This window comes from Pyrus communis, chromosome 10, assembly GCF_963583255.1.
Source record: "Pyrus communis chromosome 10, drPyrComm1.1, whole genome shotgun sequence".
Classification (NCBI taxonomy): domain Eukaryota; kingdom Viridiplantae; phylum Streptophyta; class Magnoliopsida; order Rosales; family Rosaceae; genus Pyrus; species Pyrus communis.
In genome coordinates, this window is record NC_084812.1 from 15,557,625 (window position 1) to 15,578,684 (window position 21,060).

A 21,060-nucleotide genomic window follows, 5' to 3' on the forward strand; every position below is an offset into this window, starting at 1 on the left:
TTTTTTTTTCTTTTTTTCTTTTCCAACGCAGCAATGCTTCTGCGTTTTCCTTTTTAATTGTTTCCTTTCTTCAGTCTGCACAAATACGAGGGGATTTCAGCGAATGGGATTTGTGCAAGCAAAAAAAAACTTGCAGCAAATGGTTCGTGGACTGGTGCGATGATGGGTGCGAGCAAGTTCAGTGGTGGATCAGACGTGGCTGGTTAGTTTAGGCAAGAAGGTTCAACAGCGGAAACGATCTTTGGGTTCAGATTTCGGATTACAGCAGGCGACAGCCAACAGCGGCATATATGGGGGTCTAAGTTCTGGACTTCAACAAGATGCGTATAGACTCCGGTGCGACGAAGCAAACGAACAGGAAGGTTTGATCCAGTAACGATGGCGTCGCTCGCTGGTTATATGGTGCACAGCACAACTGGCGGTGCGACTAATGACCGGATGGCGCGCTAAACAATCTAGCCGCGGGGCTTGGTGATCTGGATTCTGCACACAGTAGCAGGGTTTTTTTTCTTAACCTAGGCTCTGGTGCCAAGAAGAGAATGCTCTTTTGGAATAATTGTGTGTTATATTCATCTCTCAAGGAGAGTTTCATAAGATGTTACAATCCTATCATTAAGGGAAGAAATAATTTACATAAAATCATATTAAACTAAGAATCCCAAGATTACAGGAATATATACAAAAATGTCAACAATATAAAATATATATATATATATATATAATTATTATAGTATTTTTAGGGGTATAAAATTATCAAATTAATATTTTGCTTATCGTGTATTAAGTTAACCACGTGTATACCTGGACCAACCCTTTATTTTAACAGGTGTTTATGAGGTTACCCGATAACGACCCGATTTGTTATCATGTTAATCCAATAACCTGTTAATTTCATGTCGGGTTAACGGATTGTGTTAGAAATTATCAGGCCTATTTGGAGGTACTATGTAATTCCTTTTTCTACAATATAGTGTGGAAGTGAAGATACTGGGAGAAAGGCGACCTATAGGTTAATATTAAGGGAATGAAAATTTTAAAAGAATTGCTTCTGCCATTTGGTCAAAATAATCAATTGTACAATAAGGCTTCGTTTGGAAGTGATTTTAAAATGACTGGAAGTGGTTTTAGAGAATTTTTTGAATTCCAAAAACACTTACACAACTTTTTAACGATTCACTTGCATGTTTACTAAGAATTAATTGGTTCCAAATACATTTTCACCAAAAACGTTTTCAGTCATTTTAAAAGTATTTCCAAATAAACCCTAAAGCAGTAGAGTGTTTGCTAAACCGTGTTGTAAAAGTGCTTTGAATATTAGAGTGTTTGGTAAACCGTGCTATAAAAGTGTTTTTTAGTATAAAAAGCAATATCAAAGTGTTTGGTAAACTTTTATGTATGATTGTTGTGATTGTGTATAATGACCAAAAGAGACACCATAGTGGACAGAAACATGAAAAGACCATAAAAGTTTTTCTCCCTCACCGAAGGACTTCCTCTCACAAACCCTAGCCTTAGCTGTCGGCCTCTCCTCTTGGTTGGGGTCAGTGGCAACCCCTTGGCCTTAATTTTTCTGTAGCGCCTTCCTTCTTTAACTTCCTTCCTTCCTTCTTTAATTTTCTGCAATTCCTTCCTTCTTAAATTTCTTGCTTTTTGTTTTGACCCTCTGATCTAGTAATTTTGCTTCTTAGTGAAGTCTCACATTGCCTTGAGCTATGTCTCAATTTCTCTGATCTCATATCAAAGGTTCAAGATTTCTTCTGCTTCAATTGTTGTTCCCTACCACGATTGTTGCCCATCGACCTTTGCTACTTGGCTCTTCAGGTGTTTCCTTTGTGGATCCTATTAAGAGACACACTTTGCGTCTGGGTGGCTTTTAAAGTGCAATTTGCCCTAATTGGTAGGATTATGGGAGCGCTTACAGTGCGGGTGGTTCGCCACCCCCATTCCATTCGTCAACGTGGCACTTCGCAACGATGGTGTGACTGTTTAGGCGGAGGCAACTATTCCCTTGGTTCATATCTAGGATTTCTTTCCTTTATGGCTATTATGGCTTTGGTATTAAGCCTGATCTTGTATTTCTTTATGTTTAGGTTGGTTTGTATTGTCTGTGGACTTTCCTAACCTTGTTGTAGTCTTCTTTTTTTAATGAAAGGGAAATTTTATTTGAACTCATCTAACTTCATTCTACACCTAACTTAAATTTTAAATGTTAGCTGTCATTTTTATCTTATTGCATAATTACCATTAAGTACAAGATGAAATTAATAATAAAACTAAAAATTATCAATAAACTCATACTCAATAATCAAACTCTACCATCACTCAATCTTTATCCTATGTTCATTTTGACCAATGGATGCTGATTTTGAAGTTCCGAATCCTTCAACTAAGATATAAATCAATTTATGCACGTTTTTTTTCATTTGATTTTTTTTTTTTTAGAGTTTAAAAGTATATTGCTTGCAAAGAAGATCTTTGTTAACCCGTGGGTAAATTTCTCTATAGGACTCAACTCTTCCAAAAGGCATTGGGAATTCAATACTACCACCAACTGAAATATTAAAATAATGAAGCTAAAACGCTAGTAAATAGCTTGGCATATACATAAGAAAAACAAACAAGGTAAGAACAACTAGAGTGAAAAAATGTACTTTTTGAAGTTCTTGAAAGCAGCAGTGTCATCCATCAACCAATGTGAAAGGATTCATCTCCAAAAGTGAAGTCCAAATCCAGAACATAGTGATAATTAGCAAAATTGTTCTTACTTCTAACAACTTGAAATACAGCAAATACGACTTTGATAAAGTCCTTGAGTTCTGCTTTGATATATATTCAAGAATAATTTAAACCAATGAACATGAACTCAACAGATAGCATATGATTGATGCATTAAGCAAATATGGTTTTTGCGTGGCATTAAAACAGAAGAAGATTGGGACATTGATGATAACGATTATCATATGTCCTATACAGATGAGAACAATGTATATCATTGTGAATATATTTTCGACTCTAGCGAGAAAAAAGAGAAGAGGATCACCATCCTACATGGGTACTTTCTTCTTGAGAAATATTGGAGTAGGAGGTTCGCACACTTAAGAATTAGATATGAAAATAATTTCAAAAATAGAACTGTCTCCAATTGATTTTGGGTTTATTTTCTAAATGGGTGTAAAGATAAATTTATATATTGAATTGGGCTCGTGCGAGTAGTTTAGGAAGATATTTGGGTTTAAAGAGATATTGATAGTTTAATTGAAATTAATATGGGTGTATAGAGTAAGTTAAGTGTAGAAAGAAGTTATATGAGTTTAAATAAAATTTCATCAACAAAAACACCAAAGTATTTAATACGATATAAGAGAATGCTCTTACTCTTAACTATTTGAGTTACAAGTGCCATATTATGCGCAAAGGACATGATTCTAAATTTGCATTCGACAATGTTTTTACTTGTACTGTTCCATTCTCCACAGACCATGATAGATAAAAAGCATATGATTATGAATTATTCATTAGATTGGCATCTTATAAGTTGCTAAAAAGCTATATACAAACCATTCCTGCGCAGATAAACAGAGTGCAGTTATATATTAAGCAGAGTGCTGGTATTGTAGAAGATAACGTGTTAACGGAGATGCGTGATATAACGATGAACGACGAATATAATGACAAAGAAATATGACAACATCTGATCATCCGCTATCCAAATGTGTTCTCGCCACTGTATGTAACGTAAAGAAATCCATCTGCATCCTTCTTTTCATCATATATGGTAGACATTATTGCTCCTGCAAAACATGAAATATGGTCTTCATAATCTTCGAGGAAAAGTAGACACGATGTCATAACTTTTACAAATCTGAATATTACTGAACATCTTTCGAGTTGACTTTCCAGGAATACGACACTTTACTGTGACCATAATCCTTGATTGGTCATGAAGTAAACTATTTTCTTTTGACTTCAACCAGGAAGTGGATTATTTACCATGATCAGATTTCCTTCTTCCAAATCCAAATATTGTAAAAAAAGTTTATATCCCAGAATCTTATGATATATTCCAACTAAGCTTTGATTCATAGAAAGAATTAAGTACAGCCTGCTCATTGTTTGACACGAAAATGAAAACCACGGTGTCATTTCTGCACATTTTCTTCTTCGAAAATCTCCATGGATATTGCAAAAGTTCAATCATATCTAAGAATCTGTGTTGGACATCCTTCCAGTTAAAGTTTGACTTCAATATGGCATTAACTATTTACCAAGGTAAAACTACGTTATCATATTTAACACATACCCTAAAATTAAACATCAAATCAGAAGGGGCGAGACAGAGAGAAGTTTCACTAGATACCTGTAGCTGGGAGGACATTGTCTACAAATATGAAGATTGCCTTTTCTGCACTCAGTTTAATTCTCTTACGGATGACATAGACAAACTGACCCACAGTCAAATCAGCTGGAACTAGGTATCTGTTAAGTAGCAAATCAAGTCGTTAATATATAGAACTACATCAGCAGTTTAGCAGTAAGTACTGTATCAAACAGCATCCTGTTCATTCACAAATTATAATACAATACAACAATTGAGCCCGCATTGAATCTAAACAAAAAATCAGAGAGGACGGAGATACAGTCCATGAATGCCAGGCCTAGTGACACCTCTTCCTCCTTTAAGAACAAGGGAGGATGGAGATTTTGGGTTTAGCATCCAGTGGGCGGGTGTGTGGTTTACTCAAAATGGGAAAACCTTATATGTTTCCAAATTAATAAATTTATACTGATGACAATAGAGCTGCAGCCTACTCACAAAAGAGATTACATAAGAGGAAGTAATGTGAAACTGGTGCTTACTTTTTCCGGTCAATGTTGGGAATATCACTTCTCTCAGCCTTTTCCACAATCACCTTCAAATCAGAAAAGAAATAATTAACAGAAGCAACGATTGGGATACCACGAGTGCATTGTATTATGATGCAATTGAACCAATACTACTAGTCATGCATGGACTGAATGCAACACATGCACTATTTAGAAGAGATCAAGAAGCACCATCTGAATAATCATATGTGTGTGTGTGGGTGTTGGAGGTTGTGTTACTGATATAAGTATCTAAGTCCATGATGGTTCCATGGTTTTCAATGATAATCAACATTCAGCCATTCCCTTTTATATACCAAATAAACATACAACGCATCTAGCATATGCATGAAAAAGAATATAGATGCAGTGAATTCGTAGTTGTTGCTCACAGTCACAATTGCCATTGGATGACTATTAAGCATCTACTCTCCAACATTCCATGAAACGAAGAACAATAAGCCCATCATATACCCAGGAAAAGAATTTTTGTTATACTGACCTTGATGGAGAAATCAAAACAATATTAATGAGTTTCCATGCCCACTAATATAAACCAAGGCTAAGTTCTTTTACGGGGAAACAAGTAACTTACGGTCATCGTACCTCTTTACTAAAGAAAAGGCATTCGCTCTCAATAATTTGCAATATACTGATATAAAACATCTCTCATAGCACCAAGGCACACAGGCAGATATATCATCAACACATTATAAAGCCACCTCGACACCCAATTTTTGTTCCTCATCTTATCCAAGAAATGAAGTACTATATACCCATAGCACAGTGAAAATACACGTTTTAATGCAAACTTTTCCTAAGACCATTCATTTTACTTTTATTTCTACAATGTATTGCCAATTTGTGACTTAATGATCTTTTTTTTGGCATCAAGATATTTTTTCCAATTGGATCATGTAACACATGACGGATAAATTCCAGTGCATAATTTCCTTTTTTTCAAGCATCACTCACTGATTTGTATTACATAAGAATTTCCTACACACCAAATAATAAGTGTTGTGAGCACTAATCAAACAATAAACTCTACCATCACTTACTTGAACATCTTGTATAACTTGAGACTATAATATCTATAATTTAATTCGGAAGCAAGGTACATACCAAGAAACCTGCAGTTGCCATCCCACATTATGACAACACATGCTCTTTGAAGTTTTTTAATCAAAACATGACTCTCTTCAATGCAGTCTGAAACAGATTATGCAGCTACTATGCGTGATACAAAATTATGAAACATGATTGGACCTATGAAATGTCAAAATAACTCCTAAATCTTTAAGATGCGGAAAGAGAGATAAAAAACACCTGATATTGACAAATAGCAAGGTAATAGCAAAATTCGGCACACACAGAGGAATGAAAATAAGAAAATCCCAAATTTAAAGATTAAAGGTAGGTCCTACAGGAATTCTGTCTGAATATTTCTCTCTAATCCTTGCGGCCTCAGCGCGTCTCTTCTCTGCATATAAAGATACCACACGTTTATACAACTGATTTCGTAGACTTAAACATCGCAAAATCAATTGCTGAAAATGATAACTTGGAATAGAATATACTAAAAGCATAAACAAATTCAGCACATGAACACCAAAACTTACCAAACTCATGTGCTTGCTTGAAGCTGCTTTTGGTCATTTTTTCTACAATCCACTGCATAACAAGGACCAAACCTTATTGGCAATCTATAGACAATTTACTAAATAAAATAAAAAAATTGATTCAAATTAAGAAATTGTGTGGAAGCCATGATCAAAGTGGTAAAATTCAAGAAAACATCAAAAACCCAGAAGAAAAAAACACCAATTTCTCTCAGAGAATCAAAGAAATTCTATCATGTAAACAATTGATTATGTACCTAATTCCCTGATTAGATGCCTTGAACAAATATAACAATCCAAGATAAAAAAATAAAATAACACTCCAATATTATCTTTTCTGTTTTTTTCTTCTTTTTCTCGGGAAACAAACATACCCAAAATCAAATAACTGAAGAAAGCTTACAGAAAAGATTGGAGAGGAGTGATCGACAATCTGCTGAGTTCTTCTTGGCTTTGCAGATAAGAGATGATTACTTAAAGATGGTGCCTTTTCAATGTTTTCATCGACTACATGTACGACAGTATTACCCGCTATTTAATAATCGGTTTTATCTTTACTCCTCCTGTGACGTTTGGTCCACTACGGTGGTGACCAATGAAACCTTGCCATGTCAGACTAAGAGGTTGGGTCCTATTGTTATCGCAGGATCCTTTCCGACAAGAGATTTTTTTAATGGGTTTGAAATATAGGACGATACGTCACATGTTATTATATCAATGATGAATTTTTTTTTTCTTTTTCAAGTGTCCTTCCAATTATAATTTCATGTGGTGTACTACTCCGTATTTTGAGTGCATTGAAAATCCCTCTTTTCTAACCCTCAAAGGCCCAAAAGAATGCACGCCGAAGGAAGAAAGGTTGAGGCTCAACAAGATTGGAAAGAACGATCCCCAGTGCTACACATGACCGCTCGTCATTCCGAGTTGTACATCAGCAATGAAGTCGAGTGCTTCCCCATAAAATGCTTTCCGACCACCGGGAGCAAGTTGGGGCATTGACAACTTTATAGAACAAAATCCCAAGGACACAGAGACATGCCTACTTAGACATCAACTCCAAGCCACGTTGCGGCTATCAAAGAGAACAGAAGTCTGAGAAGGGATGTAATGACTCACAAAAGTACTCGGGCGTGGATTCCCACCAACTTCTAGGTCACTGTCCTAAAAATCCGCGCCTAGCACCGCCTAATGCCTAGATGGTGCTAAGCGGTTGGTCATCGTCCTGATTAATGCCTAGGAGTTTGAAAACTAAGAAATGGCGCCTAGACCTATTGAGGTGCCTGCCTAGGCACCCGCCTAGCTCACCCAAGCTCGCTTAGATACCGGCCTAGGTTGCAACTCACTTAGACAGAAAATAGATAACTTTTATCTTGCATTTTATTTTTTCAATAAATTGTAAGAGACTTGTTGAATACTTAATGGAACACACATTATATACTTATTCTCCATGTTTTCATTATGTTCCAATAGCTCATGATATATATGTCATTCCATTTTGTAGTTTATGATGAAATCGTTGTCCAACTTTACCATTTGAGTCTGTAGCTATTTAATTTCTTTTTAATATAATTTATATAAACATGTTTGGACCCAAAATAATGGATTTGGGCCAAGTATGATTATAGGCTCGGCCCAGAGTTAGACAAACTCCTAAGTCCCAAGTCTGTTTAGATAGAAGCCTAGCCCAAGGTGGGTTAGTAGAGTTTGAATTAATGATGGATTTCTTGAGATTTAAGAGTGAATTCAGCTGGGTCCTAATTTAGTCAAGAGTCTTTAAAGATCAAGATTGCATAGTGAAATTGGTACCAGGTGGAATAACCTATATATAAAAATTATAATTTGTTGGACTGACTAGTAAAGCCTGTTAGTCAACTAAGATAGATTTGTTAGTTGATAAATCTATGATTCAAATACCAATTTCAGTTCACAAAAACCATCCTAGTCAACAAGGCTATAGGTCGTTACAAGTTATTAATGTGTCAAGTGAGCATGACAGTGAGCACATACCATTTAAATGTTCAATAGATATATGTACCATATATGTGTATGTGGGATGTGCAACACAATAAACATAACTTGAACACAAGATATTTTTGGCCGGAAAAACCCCCCTCTGGGTTAAAAAATTAGGGACCCTTCACTGAGTCCAATCCTTTAGTGTAAACAAAGGTTCATACAAAGACCCCACAAACTCAATTCCTAGATCTCTATCTATGAAGCAGCTTTACCTTTATGCAACCTTGCCTTACACGAGACAGACTCATTTGGTCTTCACGAAGTGGTAGCTCCTTCTGAGCTCATCACTTTGTGGCACCGAGATCAACACAATTAATAATGTGATATAATTTTATGATATGCACATGAAATCTGGATTCAAATGACCAGTTAGATTCTTCAGTCAAAATGGTGAAGAAAGAATCCAACTTGAATCCAAAAGCTTGGTCTAAAACCAAATTTAAAGCTTAAAACCAGACCAAGACTTAAATGCAAAACCTTAAAAAAATGCAACCCTAATAGACAATGATTGGGTGTTTACTGCATGAGGAAGGTTTGGCAGTTAGGGTTCATAAATGAAAAAGATGCAAGATTTAACCCTTTAAGCAACTCTTTCTAACAAATAAATTCTGAAACCCCAAGAACAATCTGAAACCCTAGAAGTAAATATACCCAAGGAAATCAGATTTTCTATCAACCAACTTGTCTCCAAGACATTTATCAGCTACAAAAGAGATCTAGGCAAATCGATGGCCAGAAACTGACTACCATTAGAAAGGTGTTAGTTAGCCCATGTGGGCTGTCGTAATCTGTGTGCCTAACAACTGGAAGTCAGTGCGCAAAATTGACTAGACAATTAAACTAGACAGAATACAACTCAAAGAGAGAGATATGAAATGCACATGCATGAACAAATCGTTGAGTTGAAATGTGCCACTTCTTGAACATTTACTTCAGCAACAACAACCTATATTCTAAATATATTCTAAAGCTAGATTGAGTATGTGTGATGGTTCAATAACGATATTTGACAAGGAATGCCAAACACTTTATACTTTACAATCTCCCCATTTGGCTTTCCTTGACAAAATACCCTAAGCCTATAACTAATTTCACTCAAAACCCACACTTAAGAGAACATCAATCAACAGAAGAAGACCAAGTAACAAGTCCTGCAAAAGAACAACTCTTGACAAGAACAAGTGAAATTTATCATGAGTGAAAGGCTTGCAAGATATGAAGCACAATAAAATTTTTCTTCCCCATTTTGTCATGGTAAGACAAAGAAATGGTGAAAAGTCACACAGAACAGTCAAATTTGCTGAAAATAAACATGATAAAAACAAGAAGAGCACGGCGGATTCATAATTTGTAATACATCATGTGGATATGCCTAAGCACAATGTAGCGACAATGAGACTAGTAATAAGTAAGTACAAAAGGATGCATACATTGTGATTGAACTCCCCCATAATGAAAATTCCCCTAAAAATGATGCTTGCACTATGAATAGGTTATTGAACAAGAATATCACAAAATTTGAGATTTGCACCAATAGACAACTAACAACATAACCACTAGATGAGAATGAACTACAATGTAGCTTGAATATCTATGCTTCTAAGAGATATGTAATTTGAAGAACACAAAAAGTAGACGTGCAATGTAGTTCTCAATGGACAAATCTTCAAAGGCATACACAAATATTAATAATGAGATTAACACAAACTCATAATCCTTGGTGACATGTCAAGGTATGGGAGAATGATTTTGGATAGCCATCTTAAAATCATAAAACCAAACATTTAATCTCAAAAGCATTTTCAAAGTTAACCAAGCTTTTAATAATCCATTGAACTTTAGAGACAATACTTCCTACATAATATGGACAATGGACAAGACTCGCACAAAGCAAGGCATAATCCTTGGACGAAAAGCTAACTTTGGTAAAGAACTTGAGTGAGGCACCAATTTGAGAAATGCCAAGGTCATTTGAATTAAGGTGAAATTTTGATGAAGCACCATTGATTTTTTTTACAGAATTTGATTCAATACCTATAGAGGGGGAGATTGAAACACTACACATGACATTGCATGGAAGGCCAAAATGAAGGAATTTTCCCATTTGATAATATATACGTTCTTTTGAAGACACCCCTTTCATATAACACTCTCACATTTGAATTTTTTTTGTTTTGATTTTGGGAAGAGGACAAAAAGAAGAGAATTGGCACATGGTCCAGATTATAGAGTAAGTAAAGTCACTACCACTCAATTAGGACTAATGCAACATTAAATTTAAGAACACCACTCGATTTGGATGATTGGAAAAATGATTTTTCAGAGGCCATCAAGATAATAGGGAGAACCTTTGACATCACAGTGAATAATTATCCAAGGATAATCTCAAAAATATCATGAATGTATGACTGTTAAGATAAGCATATAGAGAGACAAAACATAAGTATCTAATGAGCATGCTGACAAGACAGACACAACCTGGAAGCAAAGCTATTCAAACAATTCAGTTTATTGCAAAAAGACCAGTAGACCATCAAAGATCTTCGTACCTTCGGTTACCTAGGGCTTTAGTCAATGTGTCCACTAGTTGTTTTCAATTAGCACAAAGTTTAGCTTCCACTAGATCTCTAAGGAAGTGATGCCTAATGTCAATGTGTTTGATTCTCGGATGTTGAACAAGGTTCTTAGAGATATCAATTGCACTCATATTATCACAATAAACAAGAAAGGTGGATTGAGATATACTATAGTCACTGAGCATTTGTTTCATCCACATCAGTTGAGTGCAACAGCTTCTGGCAGCCACATATTTTGCATCGGCAATAGATAAAGAGACATAATTTTGCTTTTTGCTATGCCAAGCAACCAAATTGTTCCCAGCATAGAAAGCTTCCCCTTGAGGTCCTCTTTCAATCATCAATGCACCCAGCCCAATCGGCATCAATGTACCCAACCAGGTTTATGTTAGTGTCATGAATGTAGTAAAATCTATAATTAGTGGTCCCACCCAAATACTTAATGACTCCCTTGACTGCTTGTAAGTGAGACTCCTTGGGATAGCTTCGAAATAGTGCACATACCCTAATAGAAAATGTAATGTCTAGTCGACTAGCAGTCAGGTAGAGTAAGCTTCCAATCATGCTTCTATATAGAGTCTGATCAACATCCTTGCCACTTGAGTCTTCGTGAATTTTGGCATATATGTTCATGAGAAATCTAGCAGCTTTTGAACCTTCGAGGCTAAACTTCTTCTCTAAGTTCTTGCCATACTTTGTTTGAGAGATGAAGATACCATCATTTTCTTGTTTCACTTGAAGTCCAAAGAAGTAGTTTAATTCACCAACCAAGCTCATCTCAAATTCACTTGTTATCATATCGATAAATTGTTTCACGAAAGAATCAGAAGTAAACCCAACAACTATGTCATCCACATATAGTTAAGTAATCACAACATAAGATTTAACCTTCTTAACAAACAAAGTTTTATCAACAGAGGCATAAGTATAACCATGAATATGAAGATGGGAAGATAACCTATCATACCAAGCACGAAGGGCTTGTTTAAGATCATAAAGAGCTTTCCTTAGTTTGTACACCCTATCTAGCTTGTGAGGATCCTCAAAGCCTTTTGGTTGTTCCGCATGTACCTCCTTATTAAGATATCCATTAAGGAATGTTGTTTTGACATCCATTTGAAAAGGTTTAAACTTTAAATGGTGTACAATAGCATAAAGAAGTCTAACTAATTCAAGACAAGCAACATGAGTGAAGGTTTCATCAAAATCAACACCTTAAAGTTAAGAGTATCCTTAAGCAACAAGCCTGGTCTTATTTCCGATTACATTCCCTAACTCATCAGACTTGTTCTTGTAAATCCATTTTGTGCCAATAATATTAATGTTCGATGGACGATCAACAAGGGACTAGGCTTCATTCCTCTCAAACTAATTCAGCTATTCATGCATGGCTATGATTCATTTTCATCAGTTAAGGAATATTTGATATTCTTAGGCTTAATTTAGGAGACATAACAAACATTTGCAACTTCATCAGCTATTTGTCTTCGAATTCTGACACCTTTGTCAATTGGACCCATAATTTCCTCACCACGATGATCTCTGGCCCACTTTGGTTTTTCCTTGAATAGGACATAAAAATCTTGATCAATGCTTGATTCACTCTCATTGTCACTTTATGAAACCACACTTGACTCACCAGAAGCATCATCGTTATCCTTAGAAGAGGGAAATAACACATCGTCATTTTTAGTTGCTAGAAAGGGAGGGACATCAGTGTCATCAATCTTGACATTTATGGACTCCGTGATGGTCTTTGTCCTCATATTGTAAACTCTATTAGTCCAACTTGTGTTGGAGTACCCCAATAAGATTCATTTATCACTCTTAGTATCAGACTTTGCTAGATATTAACAATCATGCAGAATGTAGCAAACACTCCCAAAAACTTTGAAATACTTTACCATTGGATTCTTAACCCGCTAGAGTTCATAAGGAGTCACATTAGTGCCTCGAACACTCGATTTGAGATGTAGCAAGTAGTGTTCATGGCCTCAACCCAAAATTGCTTTGCCAAGTTTTGGCTGTTAAGTAGCACCCTAGTCATCTCTATCAAAACACTAATTTTCCTTTCCACTACAACATTTTGTTGAGGTGTGATTGGAGCAGAAAACACATGCTTGATGCCGTTTGTTGAACAAAAATCATCAAAGTGAACATTCTCAAATTCGGTTCCATGATCAATTTTGATTTTGACTAGAGCATGGTGGCTATACATAGATTCATTCAACATTACTTTGTACACAATGATGAATTGTTGAAAAGTATCAGATTTATCGCTTAAAAAACATACCTAAGTGAATCTATAGTAGTTATCCATAATTACCAAGATATACTTCTTTCCACCAAAAGATAATGTCTGAATTGGTCCAACAAGATCCATATGAATCAATTGAAGAGGCTTAGTTGTTCCAATGTCAGTCATTTTCTTGTGAGCCATCTTAGATTGCTTCTCCAATTGACATGGTCCACAAACATATGAGTTAGAGACAGAAAGATGTGGCAACCCTATCACAACCTCATGTTTAGACAATTTCTTGAGGTCTTTCAAGTTCACATGCCCAAGTCTCTTATGCCACAGAACACTAGCTTCATCAATAGCTTTGTAGCACTTAGAGCATTTGGCAACTTTAGAAACATCAAGAATGTAGCAATTGTCTCCAGATCTTGTGAGTACAATAAAGTTCTTTCCATGTTCATCTACAATCCGACACCTTCTTTTTGAGAAGCACACTTCATCAGCCACATCATCACACAACGGGCTAATGCTAATGAGATTTGACATCACTTTTCCCTGTGATCTGAGATCTGAGATTCGTCTCCACCACAAAACACAACACCACAACCAATAAAATGAGCAAAAGATGAGAAAGCCTCATTGTCTGTAGTCATGTGACGAGAGCACCCACTATTAAGATACCACACATTTGGTTTGGTAGCAGATAAAACATTTAAAACAGTAAGGCACCTGTTTGCGTCTTTCTCAACGCAGTTCAAACTTTGGTTAATATTTCCAGATGAAGAAGAATAAATAAGCTCAGCAATTCTATTGACTTCGATGACCAGACGATCCACCTGATTCTTCAATAAATTGGTCTTTCTAGTGTACAATTTTCAGTTTTGACTAGATGAATCGACTTGTTTTCTTTATGTAACTCAAGAACCTTCTTAGTTAGCTTAATCTTCTCCACTTTTATAGTGCAAGTCTTATCAAAGAAAGAATCATACTTGATGCAGAATTCATCATAAGACATCTCCTCATTACCATTCAGAACAGAATCATCATCAGTCAAAGACACTTCCTTAATTAGAGCAACAAAAGCAACAACTTTTTCTTCATTATCTGAAGATTTATCAGAATGTACAGAACCTTGATCATTGTTATCACTCCAAGTAACCATCATCGACTTTTTGTGCTTTTGACCAAGGAGGTTGGTGTTAGCACAATAAGTAGGGACCATAATGCACAATACCTGGTCCCTGCTTTGCCTAGTCTCCACATGCAAAGCAGGGACCAGGTACCTTTAACACACATTTGCCTCATTTTCTAGTGAACCATTTGTTCTTTACTCCAATAGATTGTTTGATGACTCACCAAACCATTTAGAATCCTTTCCTTTGTTTTTGAGAACTTTTATAAATTGTTTGATGAATAGGGCAAAATTATCTTCTGAGGTATGTCTACACACATCACCAACAACCTCACAGTTCTCAACACTTTGAAAGGCAATTGTTTTTTTACTTCTTGGAGTCATTTTCATCCATGTCAAGCTCAATATCATAGGTAATGACCTCCCTAACAAATTTTCTAAGCTTTTGATCTCATTTAGGTCTTGAAACTCTTGAATGACAGCCTTCTTTGCTTAAAATCTCTTGGGCAAGCATGTCAAAATCTTTTAAACGATGGTTGTTTCATCAATAGGCCTCCCTACCCTAAGGCTTCATTTGTTAACATTTCAATTTTCTTAAAAGAAGACCGAGAAAGTCTTATACTAGAGCATTCTCAAATCTTCAAATTTCAAAAGAGTCATTTGAGGTTTTAAATCTCTCACTTGTTTATCACCCTCATGAAGAATTAGGAGTTTGTCCCAAGCTTGCTTGGCAATTGTGCAAGATCAAACATAAGTAAACCGATTAGACAAAATGGCAGAAACAATAGCATTCTTTACTTTCTTATTAGCCATGGTTGAAGCAATTTCTACTTGAGTCCATTCACCTTTCGGCTTAATAATAGATTTTCCATTGACTCAAGAGTAAAATAAATAATAGCTATAAGATCTTGAGCCTCAAGGAATATCTGAAACTTCTCGTTCCAAGCAGCATAATTTGTACCATCAAAGAATGGAGGTGTATTACATGAGCCACCGACACGATCACGATACATGGTGATTCCACCCAATACCAGTAAATCCTAGAGATTACTTTATATTTATCTAAAGCAAGGCTTTGATACTAATTGAAATTAGTATCAAGTGGAATAACCTGTATATAAAAATTATAATCCATTGGACTGACTAGTCAAGCTCGCTAGTCAACTAAGATAGATTTGTTAGTCAATAAATCTGAGATTCAAATACCAATTTCAGTGCAAAAAAACTATCTTAGTCAGTAAGGTTGTAGGTCGTTGCAAGTTATTAATGTGTCAAGTGAGCATGACAGTGAACACATACCATTTAAATGTTCAGCATATATATGTATGTGGGATGTGCGACACAATAAACATAACTTTAACACAAGATAATTTTTTACCGGAAAAACTCACCTCTAGGTTAAAAAATCGGGGACTCTCCATGGAGTCCAATCCACTAGCGTAAATAAAGGTTCATACAAAGACCACACAAGCTTAATTCGTAGATCTTTATCTATAGAGCAGCTTTACCTTTGTGCAACCTTGCCATACACGAAACGGACTCCTTCGGTCTTCACGAAGTGGCAGCTCCTCCTGAGCTTATCACCTTCCGGCACCAAGATCAACACGATCAATGATGTGATATGATTTTATGATATGCACATGAAATTTGGATTCAAATGACCAGTCAGATTCTCCAGTCAAACAATTGAAAGAATAATCTAACTTGAATCCAAAAGCTTGGTCTAAAACCGAATCTAAAACTTAAAACTAGACCAAGACTTAAATGAAAAACCTTAAAACAATGCAACCCTAATAGACAATGATTTGGTGTTTAATGCATGAGGAGGTTTGGCAGTTAGAGTTCATAAATGGAGAAGATGCAAGCTTCAAGCCTTTAAAAAACTCTCTCTCTCTTTAACAAATAAATTCTGAAACCCCAAAAACAATTTACAACCGTAGAAGTAAATATACCCAAGGAAATCAAATTTTCCATCAGCCAACTTGTCCATAAGACACTTATCAACTACAAAAGAGATCTAGGCAGATCAATGGCCAGAAACTGACTACCATCAGAAAGTTGTCTGTCAGCCCATATGGGCTGTCTTAATCTATGTGCCTAGATAGCTGAAAGTCAGCACGCAAAACTAACTAGACAATCAAACTAGACATACTACAACACAAATAGAGATATGAAATGCACATGCATGAACAAACCTTTGAGTTGAAATGTGCCACCTCTTGAACATTTACTCCAACAACAAAAGCCCATAATTTAAGTATATTCTAAAGCTACATTGAGCATGTGTGATGGTTCAATTACAATATTTTACAAGGAAAGCCAAACACTTAAGACTAGACTTTACACATAGTAAGATTCATAATATTACAAAGATCTGATTGTAAATTTGGTTAGAATAAGGAATGAATTCAATAGAAAGAAAGGACTAGGTTCAGAGTCCTAGTTTGGTGGGAGTGGTTGAGTCTGATCCTGTTATTAGATCAAGATATGCATATAATCCGAGTAAGATTGTACTTCAGTGCCAAGAAAACCACTCTTATAAACATAAAAGGGTTTGCAACATTCAAATAACCTTCAACTCAACACACAAATCTGCCATGCGAAAACTCTAGCTTTACGTGAAACCATCTCATCTTTGAGAAAACACTGACTTCTCTAACTTCGTCAAGCATACCTTGCAATTTGTAGAAATAGCTCCGTGTTTGACAACCAATGGCATCTTGTAATTTGTAGAATAACTCTGGAGCCGTAGAGTCAAGTGATTGAGGAACACCTTGCAATTTGTAGGAATAGCTCTACTCCAAGTTCAGTTGACTATTTATCCAAGTCTCCATCAACAAGAAATCTTTGAGCCCAGAGAGGTCACTTTTTCTCGGCAAGTGAAATGTTACCAGGTTAGGTTGGTTGACACATTGAAAGCCAAACCCATTTTATGATTAGATATTCACAAGTGCATTTCTAAGTTCGGCACTTCGATGGCTAAACGATATTTACAATCAAGACACTTTTCTCTTTTGAGTATCTATGTCTATATTGTCTGATAGTGATTCGGTGCACTTATATTTGCACAAATATAGTTGAAGAAGCCGAGCCCGATGCAGACGATTCTTGAACTTCGAAGTGACTAGTAGCCTTGCCTTTAAGCTTTAGAACTTAAAGGCCGAGACAAGTTTCTTCCTCGACTGCAATCGCATGGATAAGAAGTTTGCAACACATTTGATACCAACACCACCATATCAATTTTACTCACCGACCGAGCTCGATCGTCAAGTTGCACGCCCCACATTCAATCGAATGACGTAGTTAACTCATTAGCTATTTGGCCTGCGCGCCATGTAGGCTTGGTAGTTTTTAAGATCAACAAAACCACATGCAAGCTCTAATTTTTTTTTTTTTTTTTATATATATATTTTAATAATTTATATAAACCACATGCAATCTCTAAGATCAATGAAATAAATTTTATTGATAACTAAGCAAAGTCCTTAGATTATCGTCATTCGGGGCTATTCTTTCACTGTGTCTCCGACATATGTTCATGCCCCAACGTTGTTCATAAGTTTGCAGCCACAATATGATGTTGAAAGTCCTCATATTATCGTCATCTGAGGCTATTCTTTCACGGTATCTCTAACGTATGTTCATGCCCTAACGTTGGGCTATTCTTTCACGGTGTCTCTAACGTATGTTCATGCCCTAACGTTGTTCATTAGTTTGCAGCCACAATATAGCGCTGAAATCCTCTTTAGCAAGATTTCAAATTTGATTGAAGCTTCAGAACATTGATTCGTAAGTCATATTTTAACATATTTAAAAGTTTAATTTCTTAACTCTCAGATTATAATTCATGCAAAATCAAGATATAATTCAATGCATGAATATATATTTGATGCAATTCAACAATTATGAATATAATGAATACACAATTTATGTAGAATTTAAAATTCGTAAAACGTAAAGTTGGGTCATGTATTATGGTGAATGTTCATGCTATTATGGCTGCAAAAAAGCGAGATAAAAACCGTTGTTTTGGAAGAACATGATTGCGTGATGATATTAATGAACTGGTTTGATGCAGAAAATTTCATGGCAGATTCCTTAGTGCAGTGGTAGGAGCGTGCTAAATAACGTGTTGAGCCTTATTTAATCCGACAAGGGAGAGAGAGGGGTGTGGCAGCAGAGTAAAGAGAGATAGATGTGTGTATGAGGAATGTGTGTTATTTCTCCTACGCAGTGACTTTATTTATAGTAATAAGGGCTAAAAGAATCCTTCTCCTCCAAGAAATACAGTCCTATTTCAAGCAATAACACCTACACGGTCTCGACTACCGTTTGATCGTCGGAAACTCGACTGAGATCTGCTGTATGTTCATGGAGTTATTAAAGCTGTTCACTTTCGATCACAACATTGTTCAACACGTGACCCCATTTTACCACCAGTGGTCTAGCATGTATGGGAAGACTTTCGTTTACTGGTTCGGGATGAAGACTCGACTGGCAATATCTGACCCGGATATGATCAAGGAAATCCTTTTCAATTCGGGTGGGTCGTTTATAAAGATACTGTTTACACCTTTAACTAAGTTTTTGCTCGGTTATTGGGGGCTTGTTGGGCTCGAGGGCGATCAATGGGCCTTTCACAGAAGGATTGTAAACAACGCCTTCAACATGGAGCATGTCAAGGTGAAACTCTTCCTCTCAAGTAATCTTCAACAATGTCATGTAAAATTATCAATTTATTTATTTATGCATATTATGTTGTATGTTCATATTATCTATATTTATTTATGCGTATTATGTTTTAGGATCATAGTGTAACAACTACTTCATCTGGTCATATTATAACTAGAGGATGAGTAGCATAACTTCATAATTTGATTGTGACACTAGAAGTTACTTAGTGGAACCAGAACATCAAAATTAGTTAAGCACTAAATAAATGGCTAGAAATTTGATTTGATATTCATGATTATACACCAATCGTGATGTTATTGTGTTCTAATACTACAAAGTTGGGTTTCGGAGATTGTGGAAAGTACGATGAATATGTTGGAGAAATGGAGAAATGGGAGGACGTAAGACGAGGGGGAGAAGAGTTTGAGTTGGATGTGCACAAAGAATTTCATGAGCTCTTAAGGGATGTCATATTGAGGACTGCTTTCCGAAGAAGTTTCAAGGAGGGAAAACATGTTTTCAACTTGCAAGAACAACACATGCATCTTTTCATTAAGGCAATAAGGAGCATATACATTCTTGGATTCAGGTGAATGTAAAAAAATATAATTGATTCAAACCTCATTTATATACTCGCACTGTTGTCATTTGAAAGATAACGTAGTTTATATGCATGCTAATTACTGAGATATTCTTAATTCAACAAGATAGTTCTCGATGAATGCTTTTTTTGGCATGCAGGTTTTTGCCTACCAAGAGTAACAGAGAAAGGTGGAGATTAGATAAGGAGAGTAGTGAATCCATACGGACATTGATTGCAAAAATGGCAAAAGGAAGGGAGATTCGAGAAATCTCCTTAATCTATTAATGACGCCGTACAAGAAAAGAAGTATTCCACGTTTTCAGAGACAATCAACTCCCAGTTGCAGAGAATTTGAATGACTTAAGATTGTAAGTTCATTAAAATATTTAATTTAGCCAGCTTAAAGAAAATCTAATCCAATCAGTTAGAATCAAATTATCAATGCTGGCAAGAAGTTGATGTTTTGTGCATTGGATAAAAGTAGACGTTGTATGTTTACACAATTAAGCTCTAGATCCTCTCATTTTGTTTATTTTCTCACTTTTTAAATAGGTGACTATGATTGTTAATGAAACGCTCATGCTTTAACCTTCAACCGGTATGCTTGCGAGGCAAGCAACAAAGAAGGTTAAGCTCGGGAGCTTGGAAATTCCTGTTGGTGCACAAATTTATTTGGCGTTGGTCGCTCTCCATCATGATACAGATATATGGGGAGAAGATGCTAAGGAATTCATTCCATCAAGGTTTTTGGAGCCTCAAAGGCATTTAGCCTTGTTCATCCTATTTGGCTTGGGGCCTCGAATCTGTGCAGGTCAAATTTCGGTCGTGATTGAAACAAAGCTAACGTTGGCACTCATCATCCAATTGTATTCTTTCACAGTGTCACCAACATATGTTCATGCCCCAATGCTATTTTTAACTTTAATGCTGCTCCGAGCACTTTTGTTGTTAAGTATTGGGTATTTTACATACCCGTTAACCTTATTCTCTACCCATATGATACTTCGTTTGTATATATTTTCAGGGGATTGTGAAAAATACTAGGATCTGGTGTCTACTCTAGTGGTTCAGAGTTTAGCTTCTTTCGAGGATGTTACGGTGGTGACGGTCTGTTTTATGCTACTTGAAATTATGGTTTTTTTGTTGTTGCAGCCTTCGGGCCTATGTTTGTGAGGTCCTTCCATTGTATCTTGGATTGCAACTCTTATTTTGCTTGAACCTTTTACTTTATCTGTTGTTATTTACCGGATTCCTTTTGATTCTTGTACTAATTTTTTTAATATAATGAAAGTTCTGTTGACCAAAAAAAAAAAAGAGCGTTAAAACGTTAACCAATTGCTAACTTAATAAATTCT

General features: G+C 35.9%; 2 protein-coding genes and 1 pseudogene across 2 annotated transcripts; 1 reads left to right on the plus strand and 2 right to left on the minus strand.

Annotated features, from left to right (window-relative positions):
- Positions 1–3,480: 3,480 nt before the first annotated feature.
- On the minus strand, positions 3,481–7,007 carry LOC137747681 (autophagy-related protein 8f-like). The gene is made up of 6 exons (XM_068487837.1): positions 6,889–7,007; positions 6,486–6,537; positions 6,291–6,346; positions 4,858–4,910; positions 4,358–4,476; positions 3,481–3,791 (listed from the first exon to the last, which is right to left on the minus strand). Exons 2-6 carry the CDS (start codon positions 6,520–6,522, stop codon positions 3,703–3,705), a joined length of 354 nt encoding a protein of 117 aa, XP_068343938.1. The 5' UTR covers positions 6,523–6,537; positions 6,889–7,007; the 3' UTR covers positions 3,481–3,702.
- A 4,403-nt stretch (positions 7,008–11,410) lies between these two features.
- Positions 11,411–12,843, minus strand: LOC137747918 (uncharacterized mitochondrial protein AtMg00810-like). The gene is made up of 2 exons (XM_068488045.1): positions 12,717–12,843; positions 11,411–11,919 (listed from the first exon to the last, which is right to left on the minus strand). Exons 1-2 carry the CDS (start codon positions 12,841–12,843, stop codon positions 11,411–11,413), a joined length of 636 nt encoding a protein of 211 aa, XP_068344146.1.
- A 5,976-nt stretch (positions 12,844–18,819) lies between these two features.
- On the plus strand, positions 18,820–20,739 carry LOC137747919 (cytochrome P450 734A1-like; annotated as a pseudogene).
- Positions 20,740–21,060: the final 321 nt, after the last annotated feature.